Raw genomic sequence first — 15,099 nt, forward strand, 5'->3', positions numbered from 1 at the left:
AAAGAGCGTGGGATCAACAGGAGAGAAATTGAGAGGAAAAATACACTTGCTGAAAAATGTCGAAAATTCAGGTTTTCGTTTTTTGACTGTAACTTTTGATGCGTTGATCGCAGCGTATTGGGACTGCGCCCAATCGATTTCTCACGCAAAATTACGTCGGAATAGTGCCAGAGAGAATTTATTACAGCACTTTTCAAAATCACTAAAATTTTCGCCAAAATTACAAAGGGCCTTACTTTTTCTTCAATTTTGGAGCCGAAAGTTTTTGGTCCCAGATTCGATTCGAATGACCCTTACCTGACTAATTGGACCCTCAGGAACTCAGAAAACGCAGCGAAAAGAGCGTGGGATCAACAGGAGAGAAATTGAGAAGAAAAATACACCTGCTGAAGAATGTCGAAAATTCAGGTTTTCGTTTTTTGGCTGTAACTTTTGATGCGTTGATCGCAGCATATTGGGACTGCGCCCAATAGATTTCTCTCGCAAAATTCCGTCGGAATAGTGCCTGAAAGAATTGATTCCAGCACTTTTCAAAATCGCAAAAATTTTCGCCAAAAATACAAAGGGGTTAACCTTCCTTTTTTTTTACCAAAAAATTTTTTGTCTCAGAATTGATTCGTATGACGCTTTCCCGACCATTTGGACCCCATGGAACTCGGAAAACGCAGCGAAAAGAGCGTGGGATCAACAGGAGAGAAATTGAGAAGAAAAATATACCTGCTGCAAAATGTCGAAAATTCAGGTTTTCGTTTTTTGGCTGTAACTTTTGATGCGTTGATCACAGCGTATTAGGACTGCGCCTAATCGATTTCTCTCGCAAAATTACGTCGGAATAGTGCCTAAAAGAATTGATTTCAGCACTTTTCAAAATCGCGAAAATTTTCGCCAAAAATAGAAACGGGTTAAGCTTCCTTTTTTTTCACCCAAAAATTTTTCGTCTCAGAATTGATTCGTGTGACTCTTTCCCGACCAATTGGACCCCAAGGAACTCAGAAAACGCAGCGACAAGAGAGTGCGATCAACAGGAGAGAAATTGAGAAGAAAAATATACCTGCTGAAAAATGTCGAAAACACACGATCTCGTTTTTCGGCTGTAACTTCAGATGCGTTGATCGCAGCGTATTAGGACTGCGCCCAATGGATTTCGCTTCCAAGATGACGTTGGAATAGTGCATGAAAGATTTCGTGCCCACCCTACCCGACCCTACCCTGCCCTGCCCTACCCAACCCCGCCCTTTTTTTTTTTGATTTTAGGCTGAAGTTCTACTGCCGAGTTGGAGTACCCCAGCTCGGGGGCAAGAAAACCGCTTTCCGGCATACTATCTTGCACCCGATCCAGTAAGCGCGACGCGGCACCATAGCGCGCCCCCCCGAAGGAGGCACGCCCGGGCGACCGCACCTCGCTTCCCGGGGGTAGTCGGCTTGGGTCAGAAAGTAGGCTCAGTTAGGGCCGTCTACTTTTCTCAACCGGGCTTCGGACCGGCTATGGCAGTCGCCCCTGGTCGGGAGCCCCACCCCGTGGGGACGCGCGATAGCCCCCTCCCAAGGGATGTTTTTCGCTCAGGAGTTCGCTCTTGTATCATGCTATTGGCTCCAAGGCCCCCTCTATCTTCTACACTCTTTCATCATCTATGTGGTTGAGAGAAGAAAACCCTCTAGTTCAATCCCGAAATCTATCCCGAGTATCTATAATGGCCAATTTACCACTGTTCTTCAATAAATAAATAAGTAAATAAATATATGTAAAGAAAATCACGACACGCGTGTACTTCTGTCGTGCTTCTCTCAAGTTTTGAATCTGCCGCGTTACCGACGAAGGCCACCGACCGATGGCGCGGTAGAGCACGGGCTTGGGGAGACGACCAGTAAATTTTGAGAGAAAAAAATTCAAAAAGAAAATATTCAACAAGGTTGAACGAAGGAGATAGCGGTTATCACGAGACCTTTATATAGAATTAAAATATAGGAATTAGAAGCTTTAAATGTTGTTTCTCTTACTTTTACAGGTAAGAACTAAGATTATTAGTGAGTTTTGTACATAGTGTAAATACATAGTGTAAATAAATCTCTTACTTTTACAGAAACGCAATTGAGTTTTTGATTCTAACCTAAACTGGACGCGGAAAGACTTATTACATATATATATAAATAAATAAATAAATAAATAGATAGATGCGTGAGGTAATTAAAACGTGGTGTCCAATAGATAAGATAAGAAACGGTAGGTCAGTACGATAAAAGTATGTCAATAGACTAAAGTGTAAATATCCACATTCCATTATATAAGTGAGTGTGTAAAACTTAAAAATTAAAAATTTTTAAACTCAAAAGATGGTCTTTTTTGTCAGAAGCCCTTATTCCTATCGTCCTTATCTTTGGTTGAGATGATCTCATAGATTATTGCAGCAATCTCCTTCCACCTTATCTTGCTGGAGAGCGACTCCTCGACAATGTTGTCCGGGCTTGGTGGTTCCCCTGTCCTCGTCTGCCAGGATTGACTTCGTACTGTATCCCAATTTGGGCACCTAAAAATTGTGTGCTCGACGCTGTCTGTGGCCGCAGTACAGAGCCACATCCTGCCGCTGTTCGCTTCCGGAATCTGTACAGGTATTCGTTGAAGGTCCCGTGTCCGGTAAGCATCTGCGCCGGATGGTAATTTATCTCCCCATGCGTCCTGTCCAACCATTTGTTCGGGTCATTCATGAGTCTCCTAGTCTAATTACTCGTGTTGCGGTGGTCCCTTCACCTGTTGCACCACTCTTGTCTCGCCCAGGACGTCGCCTACCCTACCCCACCCTGCCCTACCCTACCCTACCATACCCTACCGTACGCTTCCCTACCCTACCACTGCTCTCACTCCTACTCCAAATCCTTCTATAACTCCTAACACTCCTACGTCTACTGCTATTCTTACTTCCATTTCTACTTCAACTCCTACTACAATTTCTAACATTTCTGCTACAACTCCTAACACTCCTACTCCTACTCCCGCTACTTCTGCCTACCACTTCCTACAACCTTTGACCACTTCGGTCCTTCTCGTCCACCTGGTCCTCCTCCTTGATTTTGTCCTCGTCCTCTTCATCCTCCTCTTTCGCCTCCTTCTTCTCCAGCCACCTTTCATCACCGCTAATCACCTCCGACCACCGGCGATCACCGCCAACCACCTTCAACGACCACCGGTAATCACCTGAGGTTATACGTTGAATAGTAATTATTATTTTAGGATAAGAACGCATAAAAAATATTGTGTAAGGATCTATATAATTAATTAATCAATCCATAATATAATAAATTCTATTAGCGCATTTACAGCCACTGAATTTGTGCTTGCGAGAAAAATGAATGGAAATAATTCATTGTTAATGTGACAAGCTTGATCAATTTGAGATAAAATATAATTACAATTGCCATTGAATATTATGAAAATGTAAAACTCACCAAGCACGAATTCTCGTCCTCCTCCTCCACCTTGTTCTCCTTGTCTTCCTCGTCCTCCTCCTCGTCCACCTTCAACCACCTCCAACCACCTCCAACAACCACCGATAACCACATCGGGTTATACCGTGAATAGTAATAAATATTTTCACTATAAGAACAGATCAAAAATATTGTGCAAGTGTCAATGTAATTTTTGTATCGACACATTCTACCGAGAAAATTATGATAAAATTACAAAATATTATGTATTACATTCGCAATGCATATCGCATTGATAGCACAAAACATGACGTTTTCAATAATCATACTTGTAAGCTTGAAAATTAGTCTGGAGGGTCAAAAGTCACCAGGTCAAGGACCTGGACAGCCAGAACTACGGAACGCTTGTTCTGGAAGTCGAGTTTCACCAGGTAGCGGACCTGGAGCATAGAAACTACAGTCGCTTGTCCTGGAAGTCGAGTTCCTCCAGGTAGTGGACCTGGAGCGCAGAAACTACGGAGTGCTTGTCCTGGAACTCGAGTTGCACCAGGAAGCCGGCCCGGAGCGCAGGATCCAGAAGGTAGAGAACCCGGTAAGCGAAATCTGCGGAGCGCGATTCTCATCCGTCCGCTCTACTGCGCAGTTGTTTCCAGACTGAGGAATTCGGCTAGCTGATTAGTATAGATCGATGACGTCAAGAGAAAAAAAATTTGGTGTGACGTCACTTTTTGATCATCTGAACATCCAAACATCCAAACTTTGGTTTCGAACTTTAATACTATGTATGAGTATGATGTATGATGTATGACGTATGATATATGATGATATGATATGATGTATAATGATTTCAGTTTTTACATTTCAGACAAGAAATACGTACGTTATCTTTCCTGCCGATTCTAGACTCAAGCGGCTAGGCCCTCTGATGGTCAGCCGTTGACTAAAGATATATTCTTCAGTTAACGGGTTAGCTAATAACGCTGCCGTTCTGCGACAGTTGGATGATAAAAATTTTTGCCCGTACCTTTCAAATGTATGTCTAAATACACTCGAAGTTTTAAGAAGCCATCTTTCCGTGGCAATAAACAAAAGAATCGTCGTCAATCACCTTTTTAGGTCATTAAATCAGGTCACTGCGTTAAATACTGTCTCATATACGGAGCATCCATTTCATCTCGATCAAAATTAGCGCATCCGTGATGTATTACAGTTACTCTGAATTTTTTTCCATACGATCACTTTTCGAAAAACAATTCTGCTTCTCCACCCAACGTAGATAGTTCACTTGCGACTAGTTAAAACAGCGTTTCGATTCTATGCCTACGAAAATTCAAGCTCGAGAGAGCAAATGAAAAGTCGTTGGAATAATTATGAATATTAATGTTATAGAATACGTGGAAGAGCAGGGGGACGAGGAGGACAAAGGAGGTCGGAGGTGGTTGGAGGTGTTCGGATATGGTAGGTGGTGGTTGACGGTGGTTGGAGGTGGACGCGGTTACGCGTCTTCTCACGATGATGATCGAACTGATTGATAGACATTTCTAAGTCGCAGTCAAAAAGTAGTCTCACATACTCGCTTTGTACCGACTCAATCTGAAGCTTCCATACCGACACTACTTTGGCTGCTACGAATGTCGGTGCGAGCTCGTTAGGTAGAGTCGATAGAGCGGAACCCTCCTACGTTCCCCGGCCCACTGGACCCACTTGCCCGCCGTCAACTAGTCACAAAAATTTACCCAGGGATATCCGGCTTTATATTCTTCAGTCAACGGTAGTTATCAATCCTTTCGAAATAATAAGGAGAAAAATAATCAGGAAACAGCAACAGTGAGTTTTAAATAATGGATGAGGTTTACGGATTCTACAACAAGACCAGTTCTGAGACGCTGGACTTGGCAAAATACTTCAAAGAATACAACGATCTAACTAATCTCAAAAGTTTGGCAGAACTAAGGTCAAATAGAAATGAAAAAGCTGGGATTCTCGAAATAATGCAGATGGATGTAAACGATGAAGACTTCGCAGTTTTATCCGAATATTGCAGGTAATCAAACGCAATTTGAATGGTTAGAATCCTTAAATGTAACATGCCCTAATCTTGTTCAAAATTTACTCCCAACACTAATCCACTGAAATTTTATAGAGTTCAGTGCACTAATCTAACCCAATGTAAGATCCAACTTGATTCTAACTTATCCCGATTCGAAAATTAACCCAATTCTAACCTAACGTGATACAACATCTTACCCCTAACTAACCTGAACTAATATTAAATTTAACTTCAGAGCAATTTAGTTTCCTTGATTAATCAAGAAATTATTGAATAGCTTGAATAAAATTGTAATGAAATTTTTCGATAGTAAACATCATTTAGTGACAACAGTATTGTTTACATTGTCTCTGCTGTTGTACTGTAAAAAAAATTATATATATTCAAGTTTCTGAGACGTGTGAAAACCTAATTGGATTATATTAAATTATCAAATAGTTCAAGTATTTACTACAAATTAAAATGCAATTCAACTAAATGAAACATGAATCCCGAGTCAAACTCATTTGTTTCTCAATTTTTTCACCTTTTAAAAAACTTCTCTACAACAAATTGAACATGACCTGAAACTCTTGGCAATTTAAATATCTGCAGAGAATCAATAAAAGCTTTTTGGCAAGTTTTAACTTTACAGGTATTGCACATAAAAATTATACTCTATCCGGTGAGAGATCATCATAGCCGTGTGCAGGTTTGGGCGTAATGGGAGATAGCGGAGCTCGCTACTTAGTATCGTACCTATAATTTCGTACGTTCATGTCCTGCACCAAAGATCTATGCTCTATAACAGTGATCTCATTGCACTTGAAATTTCACAAATCCGAACTCAGTCGCTACTTTGTAACGACTGGCCCTCGACGGTTTGAAATAAACCATTCGGTTTGAAATTAATCATTGGGTTCGAGTAGCAGGGTTACTCTTGTCGGCTGTAGTCGCGTTTGGCCAGCTGAGACCGGTTCGGTAACCTGGAGTGGGTATAATGAGCAGCGCATTGGGTGGGATCTGATCAAACTGGCTTTGAATTTGGCTTTGTAAGTGTGTTGATCTGTTACCGGACAGAGTATACAAGCCTTGCGTACAGACTGAAATTTTGCATTACAATTATCGAATTGATGTCTTAAGAACTCTAGAAGTTCTGACAAGTTGAATACATGAAAATAATCACCTCGATCAGCTTCAGAGCTATTGAACAGTTCTCTCACCTTCACACAATATTGTATTAAAAGCTTACTGTATGACCAATTTATTCCAAACACTCCTGAGAGTGTTTAAACGCTTGCTATAAGAAAATAAACTTTTCTATCAAGTCTTCCCGATAAACAGCATGATTTCTAAATTCTTAGAAATTGCATTTCGCACAACATTTTGTCAGTTTTAGATGAGAAGAGAATGTAAAATCGTAAGCTTTCGAATATGTGACCAAGATTTGAGCGTGAATTTTTTGCAGCATTGAAAATTTGACAATACCTGGTGAAAGTTTTGAGAAATACGATGACACAAGGTTGGGCAATCGCAAAGGGACGTATGAAGTGAAAGAGATACCGAAAGACGTTAATCTCGAAACACTGACGAAACTCAAAGAGAGAATAGGATTGCCTCAGCGACCATTTGTCCACAATTTAAAATATAGAAGCGAGATATGCATAGTGAGTCAATCGATATCCTTTTATCGAAAATTCAAAATTCTTTTACTATAACTTAGAAAATGTTAAGTTTCTTGTTTGCTTTAAAATGCTCTTCTTGTAATGCAATTATTTACAGGAACCAGAAAAAGTTGAGACGTTCAAATGCAACTCTTTAATGGAGCCGGGAAACGAGATGCTTGTCTTTGTGCGAATTTATGCACCTTTCGTGCATCAGCATCGACTGAGCAGTGTCTACGTGTCCAAAATATTCACCACTCACATTGTAGCTATCCTTGGATCGCAAACGTTGGCTGAACTCAGGGACATCATATCGTGCACATCGGATTTATCCATAGCTAAAGAAGTTAGTGCTAACCCAGATGCTGGGGCAAGACAGCCACAGGCTAAAGTGAGCAGTTATTGCTTAACTATGAATCAAAACTTGGGAGATAAGAAAAAACGATTTGAGAAAATTATTTTACAATTAGCATCTTCAAAATGCATAATCTGGTATTTTTGATCCAATTCTAATGTTCCTTGTTCTCATTTTATCAAACATAGAAATCTTCAATATAACATTCTCAAATCGATCGTTTTCTATCCATCGTACAATATTTTTGTACCTTTATTTCCAGGAAGTTTATAAATCCGGATTTTTCTACATCGAAAGCACATTTTACAACGATTTTCGTGACCCAAGTAACATGGACAACAGCGAAGTGATCAGAGAATGGGCGAAGAAACGGAATTTGGGACCGTTCAAAACTGCATCAATGGAAAGCGTCACCATCAATTCACTCTCTGTGAAATTTGGCTACCCTTGGGTCTACCAGCATCAAGGAACCTGTGAGCATTTGCTTGTGTTTTCTGACGCCAGGTGAATTGGAAATTGCAATTTTCATTAGCTCTATGAATTCACTTTGATGTGTGGAGAAAAAGAAGTATCATCTACTTTTTTCTATGTCATTCGATGAATAGCACATCAATTTATTTTTGAAGACAATACTTGTTGTTAACTTTATTACGAGATGATTGTAAATTGAGTATTTACCAAATTATTGCATTAGTAAGGTGAGATCTGTTTATGATGTAAGAATGAAAAAAAAATTACACATCAATGCTGCACTTCAAATCACTTCAATATTGTTAAAAATCTAGTAAATTCGTTCGATTTCACTTTACGATGGCTCGTTTTATTCAGAAGATTATTATTTTATACAAGTGACGAAAGTACTGTTTTTTTTTTTTTTTTTCATCTTGTAGGTATTGTTAAATATTGAATTATACGTTGATCAACAAATTGCAATATTTGAATCAACCGTTCAAAAAAAGAAAATCCAATCTGTTTCAGTGAATTTGAAGAAAACAATTTTCTGAATGAAAACAAGCCATCATGAAGTGAACTTGAACAAATTTACTACACTATTATCACTTTTAAAATATTGATTTTGGGCCTTCAGTTTTCCTCAATCACATTTAGTTACCCAAGTTCTGGTTTCTCCATTATTGCAAAGTTCTTTTCAAACAGCTTCGTTCTTTGAAACGTTCTCATCGAAAATCAATCTTTTCATTCCATTTTTCATATCCTTAGGCTGATCGGCCCATCGGACAATTTGACCATATCCAGCTACCCAAGGATCCACAGAATGCGAGCGAGTTCGACGAAGTATTGCATGGTCTGCGGAGTGTTCGCAGCATCCTGGATAACGACGCACAACGACAGGCTGCCGCACGATCCTTGTTACTTTTGCACAACTTGTTTTCACTCCTTCAATTACATCGACGGTAAAAAGATAGAAAATTTCTTGGCTTATCCTGTGCCTTTCGGCGACGTTGCTCAGGACTGAAGAGAAATCCTGCTACCATGTTCTCGAAGTATATAACTATTTGGGTAAGCTTGCATTCATTTATTTTTGCTCGAGGCAATCTTTGAGACAAAAAGCGAAGTTGAAGATCGTGAAATTTATATAACTAAGGATTTTTTGAAAAAAATCAGTATTTCGAAACTATCATTAATCTGGAATTTATGAAACAGTGATATAGTGAGTCGTTCTCACAGTTTGGTAACTTGACTCCGTCAAATTAATTAAAAAATCTTTTAACAATCATTTCCATTTGACGTTTAGTTACTAATTTCAGCCTTGTCAAAAATTGAGTTTTTAAATCAACACAATAACCCAAATCGCGTAAATTTGCTTTTATTTACGTCTAATACATCGTTTCAATAAATAAAAAAATCATCCGATTCTTAGCTTCTTCAAGTTATCTCTTGCGCTTTGCAAATTGGGATTTATTCCTAAGGCTTTTGTGTACATTCTTTCCGCTTTCTGGTGCTTGTTCCATCGGTGGTAAAGGACACCTGATTGAAAATTGAATCAGGCCTCATTATCTTTCTGTTTTTGGTAATTTTTCTGTTGTATTTATTTATTCCGCACAAATCACTCACCCAAATTTGTGTAGAAGTTTGGATTTGACGAATCCCGCGAAATTGCGTGATTAAATTGCTTCTCTGCTTCCTCGAACTTGCCCGCCTTACCAAGTATGTTACCGATATTGAAATATATCGAAGCCTCTTCTGGCAGATACTTCAACGCTTTATTACCAACTGATAACGCTTTATCTCCATATCCTGAGTAAGTAGAATATTGAAAGAAAATGTAATCTGTGACAAATATTTATACACAATATAATTCCGATTTTTTTTATCCATATCTCTTTTCTCTATACTTTTGTGTTCAATTCTTGCCTAAATCGTCCAGCAATAGAATCATGTTCGTCCATGCGCGTTTATGATTTGGTTTTTGTCTAGTCGCATTTTCCCAGGCCATCAAGGCCTTGTCATATTGTCTTTGTTCCAAATACTGAAAACAAACAATCATTTATCCAGATGATACATTGGATAACTTCATTGATTCGAGCGGTAATCAAATTAGTCTAATTTAAACAGAATTTTAAGTACAACTTCCGGCTAAATAAAATTTCTACTTATTAAAAAACTTTTCTCAAGAAAATAATTCTGACATTTCTTGAATAATATGAGTTTTTTTTTTTTTTTTTAGGGAAATTTTCGTAAGAATAATCGAAAACTGTTCAAATACTCCTGGGAAAAAAAAATTGATTATGAATAGAGAAAAAATCGTGTGTATAATAAAAGTGCGTAAATAATTTTCTTGAAATTTCGGTCACTCAAAGCTTTGAAAAAAAAAGGAAAAGATGTTTGAACAATTGCTAAAACATTCTTACCAAGACCCCAAGATTGTAATAGCAATCTGGGTATTTCGATCTGTGAGAAAGAGCAGTTAAATAACTTTTCTCCGATTCCTCAGGTTTCTTTAACGCTGCCAATACGATTCCGTAATTCATCCAAGCCGCCGCGAAATCTGATCTGAAATTTATAATCAGTCAAAGACGTTAATTCCGTCGAAAGATTTCACTTCTGTTCTTTTTTTTTTTTTTTTCCTACTGTATTTCTACGGCTCTCTTGAGTAGTTTTTCCGCTTCATAATATCTCTGTCGATCCTTGAGCAAATTACCCAAATTATTCATAGCTTGAGCATATTCAGGATGAAGTCTGAAAAACAAAAAATTGCGCCGTCGCGTAACCGGTTTAAGAGTATTTACGAGAATCGGAATAGTTTTTTCTCAAAACTTCAAATCGATTCAACGTTTTTCATAAAATGATCTTGATAATGTCAGAAAGTGTGCTCTGATCAGCTAGAGCTGAATAACTATCGTACAGACTTTTAATTTATTTATTTCTGTACAATACGGGCTTTGAGGTCGTGTTTTGCAAATTATTCAATTATCATTTATCGGTGCTAGCCTTAGAGCATATACTTTACCGGAAGTAGCTACCCATCCCGTCAACCTCGTGAAAACTGCAGCCAAAGTGATGAGACAGATATATATTCGAGCTGCTCCGTCTCTCTCACTCGATCAGGTGTAGAGCGAGACAGATTATAACCGACATATACCTCTCTCTCTCCTCCGCTACACTTTCTGGTCACGCGAAGCTACCTCCAGTAGCATGTGCTCTAAGGTCCTAGCTGACAACAGCGCACTTCCTAACATTAGAACGATTACATCACAAATAATTTCAATTCGAATCGATGTTTTACGAAAAACTGGAATCATTGTAAGTATTCTTAAATGGGTCAAGAACCCGAGTTTAAAACAGTTTGAAGATCTTTGCTTTAAAATTTTTGAATTGCTCCTGTCTTTCGAATAGAATACTTCATAACAAATCGAATCACACCTTAGAGCCTCATTGTACTCAATTTCAGCATGAGCCGAATCGCCCTTGTCCGCGGCATTCTTGGCGACATTGTAGTGAACCTTTGCATTTAACGGACAGACGTTCAGAGCTGATCGGAATAACGTTTTTTCAGTTTTCCACTCGGCGCTTCTGATCCAGGAACGTGCAAAGAAGACTGCCAGCAGAACGAAATACAGCGACAAAAGTGTTCTGCTACAGCCATTGCATTGCTCTATCAGACGCTGAAAACCGATCGCAAATAGCAGGCAGAAACCTGCCGAAGGTATGTACAGCGTCCTTTCCGCAAGAACGAAACCCACCTTGAAAAACAAGTTTGTCGCTGGGAGGAACGGGATCATCAGTAAAGCTAGTCCCATTATAGTGGGGCTGAAAAACAAGAAGAGGATTGATCCTGTGAACTCTGACGTTGGGAGATAAATTTGTTTGTAATTGTTTACGCATCGCGAAGGATAGATTATTAAAAATCAGTGTTAATTAGTTTTTGGAGACAAATTTGCAATCAGTTCCTTTGTCATTCGCAGGTTATTTTGTCCCGAAAACGAATGAACCTTCATAATTGAGATGTGACAAATTGTTTTTAAGATATTTTAAACTATATCAGAAAGTCAACGTCTTTGAATCGGATATTCCGTAATTGTAATATGATGGTTTGATTCTGAAAGTCAATTTGATTTTGACTGTGTTGTTGAATTACATTGTATATTGTTTTTAAAAATGGCATTTTTTCGTGTCAAAAATAGAGTCTAAGCCTGCGTGATTATTCAACTAATCACCAAACGAACTGGTTTAAAAATACAATAAATCGGTTTATCGGAGAATCTAATTAACCGCAAGGTCGATTATCCAATCAAATGAAAAAACTCAATTAAAAGAGTCGATTAATTGAAAAGACCAATTAAACGATTAATCGAATGCACGAGTATTTGAAACGATCAATTAATTGAAAGAACGATCAATCGAAAAGGCTGATTAATCAATTACTTGAAAAAGAGTATCTTCCCAACTTTGCGAGTTGAGAAGGGAGAAAAAATTGTATCTGGCAAAAATTGTTATTCAATAAAGTCGTGAATACATTGAGTGAGTGTAGAGGATAAAAACAAGTGTACCTTAACTGTCCGCTATGTTTTTCGGACGAAACATAGTAACAGAAAGATCCGAGAACGATCCACAAAGCTAAAACAGCAAGGATCCTCACGTCCAAACCATGAATTAGTGGAACGCAGCCCATCGCCCAGTCAAAAGAGAGCCATTCAGGACAGAGGAGTAACCATGCATTCAGGCTATATATATAATTGAAGTTAAGTACCTTTTGAAAAATTATCATAATGTTATTTTACGAGCATTTGCATCGTTATTATTGCAATAAAGTTGTGTGACGCAGATACTCACGCGCATTGGTAATGGTTCGACGAAAGAAGCAGGGTTATCAACTAGCTGAAAACGCGGCGGGGAAAATCCCATTATACTGAATCTTAGTAAGAGCAGGAAAAATCCGGCTATCGATAGCGTCTTAATGCGCCCGACCAGAGCCCCGTAATTTACTGCCAAAGACTCTTTTGTCTCGTCTGAACACATCTGTCTGAGACACCTCACCATATCGATTGGTAATAACTTATTGACGACGACTAGATCGTAAACACAGCATATGCCCTTAAATCAGAAAACGAAGTTGGAAATTAAACGTTCTAAACCGTATTGTTGACAAACAGAAGAAGCAGTCTTTTAGTCTTTAAAAACGAATTTCTTGTACTGTTCAGCAAGAAACTAAACCACATCTCTACTATATGATCTCAACCATCATCGGCATGAATATCACTATTAGACAGTTTTTAAACAGTTTTTTCTATGTTCCTAACTTTCGATTTAAACAAAATGACCAATTCATTCTTATTAAGGTATCGTAAAGAGTGCAATCACACTTACAATCGCAGTTATCCCAGTTTCTTTGCAAAGCATCGACATCATTATACATAACATACTGAGAGTCATGTTCATCCATTTGGTGAACGATCCTGCAACGAATATAGACTTGCGGTATAACAAAATTGATATCCACATGAACAGTGCGCAAAGCATGTCTGCTCTTCCGACGATACCTGCTACCTGAAAATATCTCAGCTGTGAGAAAAGCTTAGCGTAATTCAAAAAAGGAGCAAACCATACTTCATTTTTTAATCACATCTGCTGTGCTCTTATTTCAACTATTGCCATTAACTGAATATCATATTAATATCGAAGCTTGATCTCATTTAATTCTGGACTAATTTGAAATCGTGGATTAGGTAGAAAAACTTGATGAAATTTTGAGTGGATAGCTAGAAAAATCAGACATGTCAACTAAATGTGAATAGCACTTTTTGTTGCAATTTGTAGCACAATATTGTTTCGAAACATGGTGGAAAATATTGAGAAACGGCTTACCGCCTCTGCGTGAACAGGATGCACAGCAAACAACATCGCAGCATAGAAAGCTACATTTCCAGAACTCTCACCGAGCAATATGTTGTATAGGAATAAAGTGAGAACAGAAACCAGAATGTGGAGTATCACATTTACTGTATGAAAGTCTCTGGGATCTAAATATCCTCTGACGAGATAATGAAGCCTGAAAAATCAGAATTTAACAGTTTGATTTCAGCTCTTCTTGGTGTCTCGAATAGAAACATAATAGCGTACATTTTCGAATGTAAAAAAATAAGACAAAAATATAGACGTTTCATCAAATTGTGGGTAATATTAATTCAAACAAATTATTTGTTCTAATCCATCTACGCAATGATGTTTTTAAAAGTTTCTATGAAATTTCAATGTGTATTATTACTTCAAATAACACTTTTTTCAATAGGGATCATTGAATCTATCGTAACTGAAACACTCATCATGAATTTCTTCATCCTCAATTTGTTGATTTTACATTAATATTTCATTGCCGAAAAATCAGCAGACTTTCTTACATCTTGTAATTTTAATTAAAAAACAAAAAAACGCCGCGTAGAAAAGAGACAAAATTATGCAAGATTAAAATAATAAAAGCATGCCTAAATGTGAGTATCGTCAGAGGGCGATAGGATTTGTGACTCTGTTTGTGTGACAACTTTGTCCCCCAGAAATCATTCTCAAATATTTTGTACATCGGAGCATCCTTGACGTCTTCATTTGTCACTATGGCTTCAGAATCGTCGAATACAAATTCACCGTCGTACGAATTTGCAAAACACAGAGAAGCAGCGATCACCAGAATTATCGCAGTTGGAAGAGAAATGTCTAAAAGAATAAAGTACAATTTTGTAATGCATTTGTAATGAGTAATTGAATTATGGTTGGTGTTACTGTTATTTTTTGTTTGAAAAATTGATAATGTTACAAGTATAATACATTCAACATTATATGTAAGATCATTTTTGTATTATCTAGTAAGTTTATGGAATTACCTTGAAATCCTTTGAGATCCTTCTTCTGTTTTGTCATAATTCGAATCGTTTTTGTTCTTTCTTTTTTATCGACTATTTATTTCTCATTAAATTGCTACAGCTATTTTCATTTGCGTATTGATATTGAATCGGTGTGTTTAAATTTTTTTGCAATCAGCCAGTAGAACACGCTTACTGCTACAAGTGAGTAAATTATACTTCGTTTTATGTCGCATAGCGCTTGCCGATTATCTTTTAAGGACTGTTTTGAATCTCTTTATTATACCATATATTTGACTCAATTTTAACTATTTTTTC

General features: G+C 37.9%; 2 protein-coding genes and 1 long non-coding RNA gene across 5 annotated transcripts; 1 reads left to right on the plus strand and 2 right to left on the minus strand.

The window, feature by feature from the left end:
- Window positions 1-2,838: 2,838 nt before the first annotated feature.
- LOC138190950 (uncharacterized) lies at window positions 2,839-4,432 on the minus strand. Its single transcript, XR_011177087.1, has 4 exons — window positions 4,301-4,432; window positions 3,750-4,074; window positions 3,442-3,589; window positions 2,839-3,190 (listed from the first exon to the last, which is right to left on the minus strand). It is a non-coding gene; the product is annotated as an uncharacterized lncRNA (long non-coding RNA).
- A 664-nt stretch (window positions 4,433-5,096) lies between these two features.
- On the plus strand, window positions 5,097-12,448 carry Pbp49 (proximal sequence element A Pbp49). 2 transcript variants are annotated; one of them, XM_046625259.2, is made up of 6 exons: window positions 5,097-5,464; window positions 6,918-7,116; window positions 7,232-7,459; window positions 7,731-7,972; window positions 8,687-8,986; window positions 11,484-12,448. In XM_046625259.2, the coding sequence occupies exons 1-5, from the start codon at window positions 5,262-5,264 to the stop codon at window positions 8,940-8,942; spliced, it is 1,128 nt and encodes a 375-aa protein (XP_046481215.1). In that variant the 5' UTR covers window positions 5,097-5,261; the 3' UTR covers window positions 8,943-8,986; window positions 11,484-12,448. The 2 variants fall into 2 exon arrangements, with proteins under 2 accessions (XP_046481215.1, XP_046481213.1); XM_046625257.2 differs by having other exon boundaries at window positions 5,099-5,464; window positions 7,232-7,504.
- Window positions 8,988-15,085, minus strand: LOC124218625 (Transmembrane O-mannosyltransferase targeting cadherins 4). Of its 2 annotated transcripts, XM_046625252.2 has the most exons (12): window positions 14,803-15,085; window positions 14,410-14,635; window positions 13,793-13,976; window positions 13,295-13,474; window positions 12,761-13,021; window positions 12,478-12,677; window positions 11,351-11,737; window positions 10,559-10,666; window positions 10,339-10,480; window positions 9,842-9,956; window positions 9,542-9,724; window positions 8,988-9,454 (listed from the first exon to the last, which is right to left on the minus strand). In XM_046625252.2, exons 1-12 carry the CDS (start codon window positions 14,837-14,839, stop codon window positions 9,333-9,335), a joined length of 2,145 nt encoding a protein of 714 aa, XP_046481208.1. In that variant the 5' UTR covers window positions 14,840-15,085; the 3' UTR covers window positions 8,988-9,332. The 2 variants fall into 2 exon arrangements, with proteins under 2 accessions (XP_046481208.1, XP_046481209.1); XM_046625253.2 differs by lacking the exon at window positions 8,988-9,454 and having other exon boundaries at window positions 9,585-9,724; window positions 9,823-9,956.
- Between the last annotated feature and the right edge of the window lie 14 nt (window positions 15,086-15,099).

This window comes from Neodiprion pinetum, chromosome 5 (genome assembly GCF_021155775.2).
Source record: "Neodiprion pinetum isolate iyNeoPine1 chromosome 5, iyNeoPine1.2, whole genome shotgun sequence".
Lineage (NCBI taxonomy): Eukaryota > Metazoa > Arthropoda > Insecta > Hymenoptera > Diprionidae > Neodiprion > Neodiprion pinetum.

Coding starts and splice junctions, on each gene's coding strand:
- LOC124218625 (XM_046625252.2), bottom strand. CDS start 14,839: ATGACAAAACAGAAGAAGGATCTCAAAGGATTTCAAG. Junction 14,636..14,802: donor GGATCTCAAAGGATTTCAAG/GTAATTCCATAA, acceptor TTATTCTTTTAG/ACATTTCTCTTCCAACTGCG. Junction 13,022..13,294: donor AAACTGGGATAACTGCGATT/GTAAGTGTGATT, acceptor TTCTGATTTAAG/GGCATATGCTGTGTTTACGA.
- Pbp49 (XM_046625257.2), top strand. CDS start 5,262: ATGGATGAGGTTTACGGATTCTACAACAAGACCAGTTCTGAGACGCTG. Junction 5,465..6,917: donor GTTTTATCCGAATATTGCAG/GTAATCAAACGC, acceptor AATTTTTTGCAG/CATTGAAAATTTGACAATAC. Junction 7,117..7,231: donor ATAGAAGCGAGATATGCATA/GTGAGTCAATCG, acceptor AATTATTTACAG/GAACCAGAAAAAGTTGAGAC.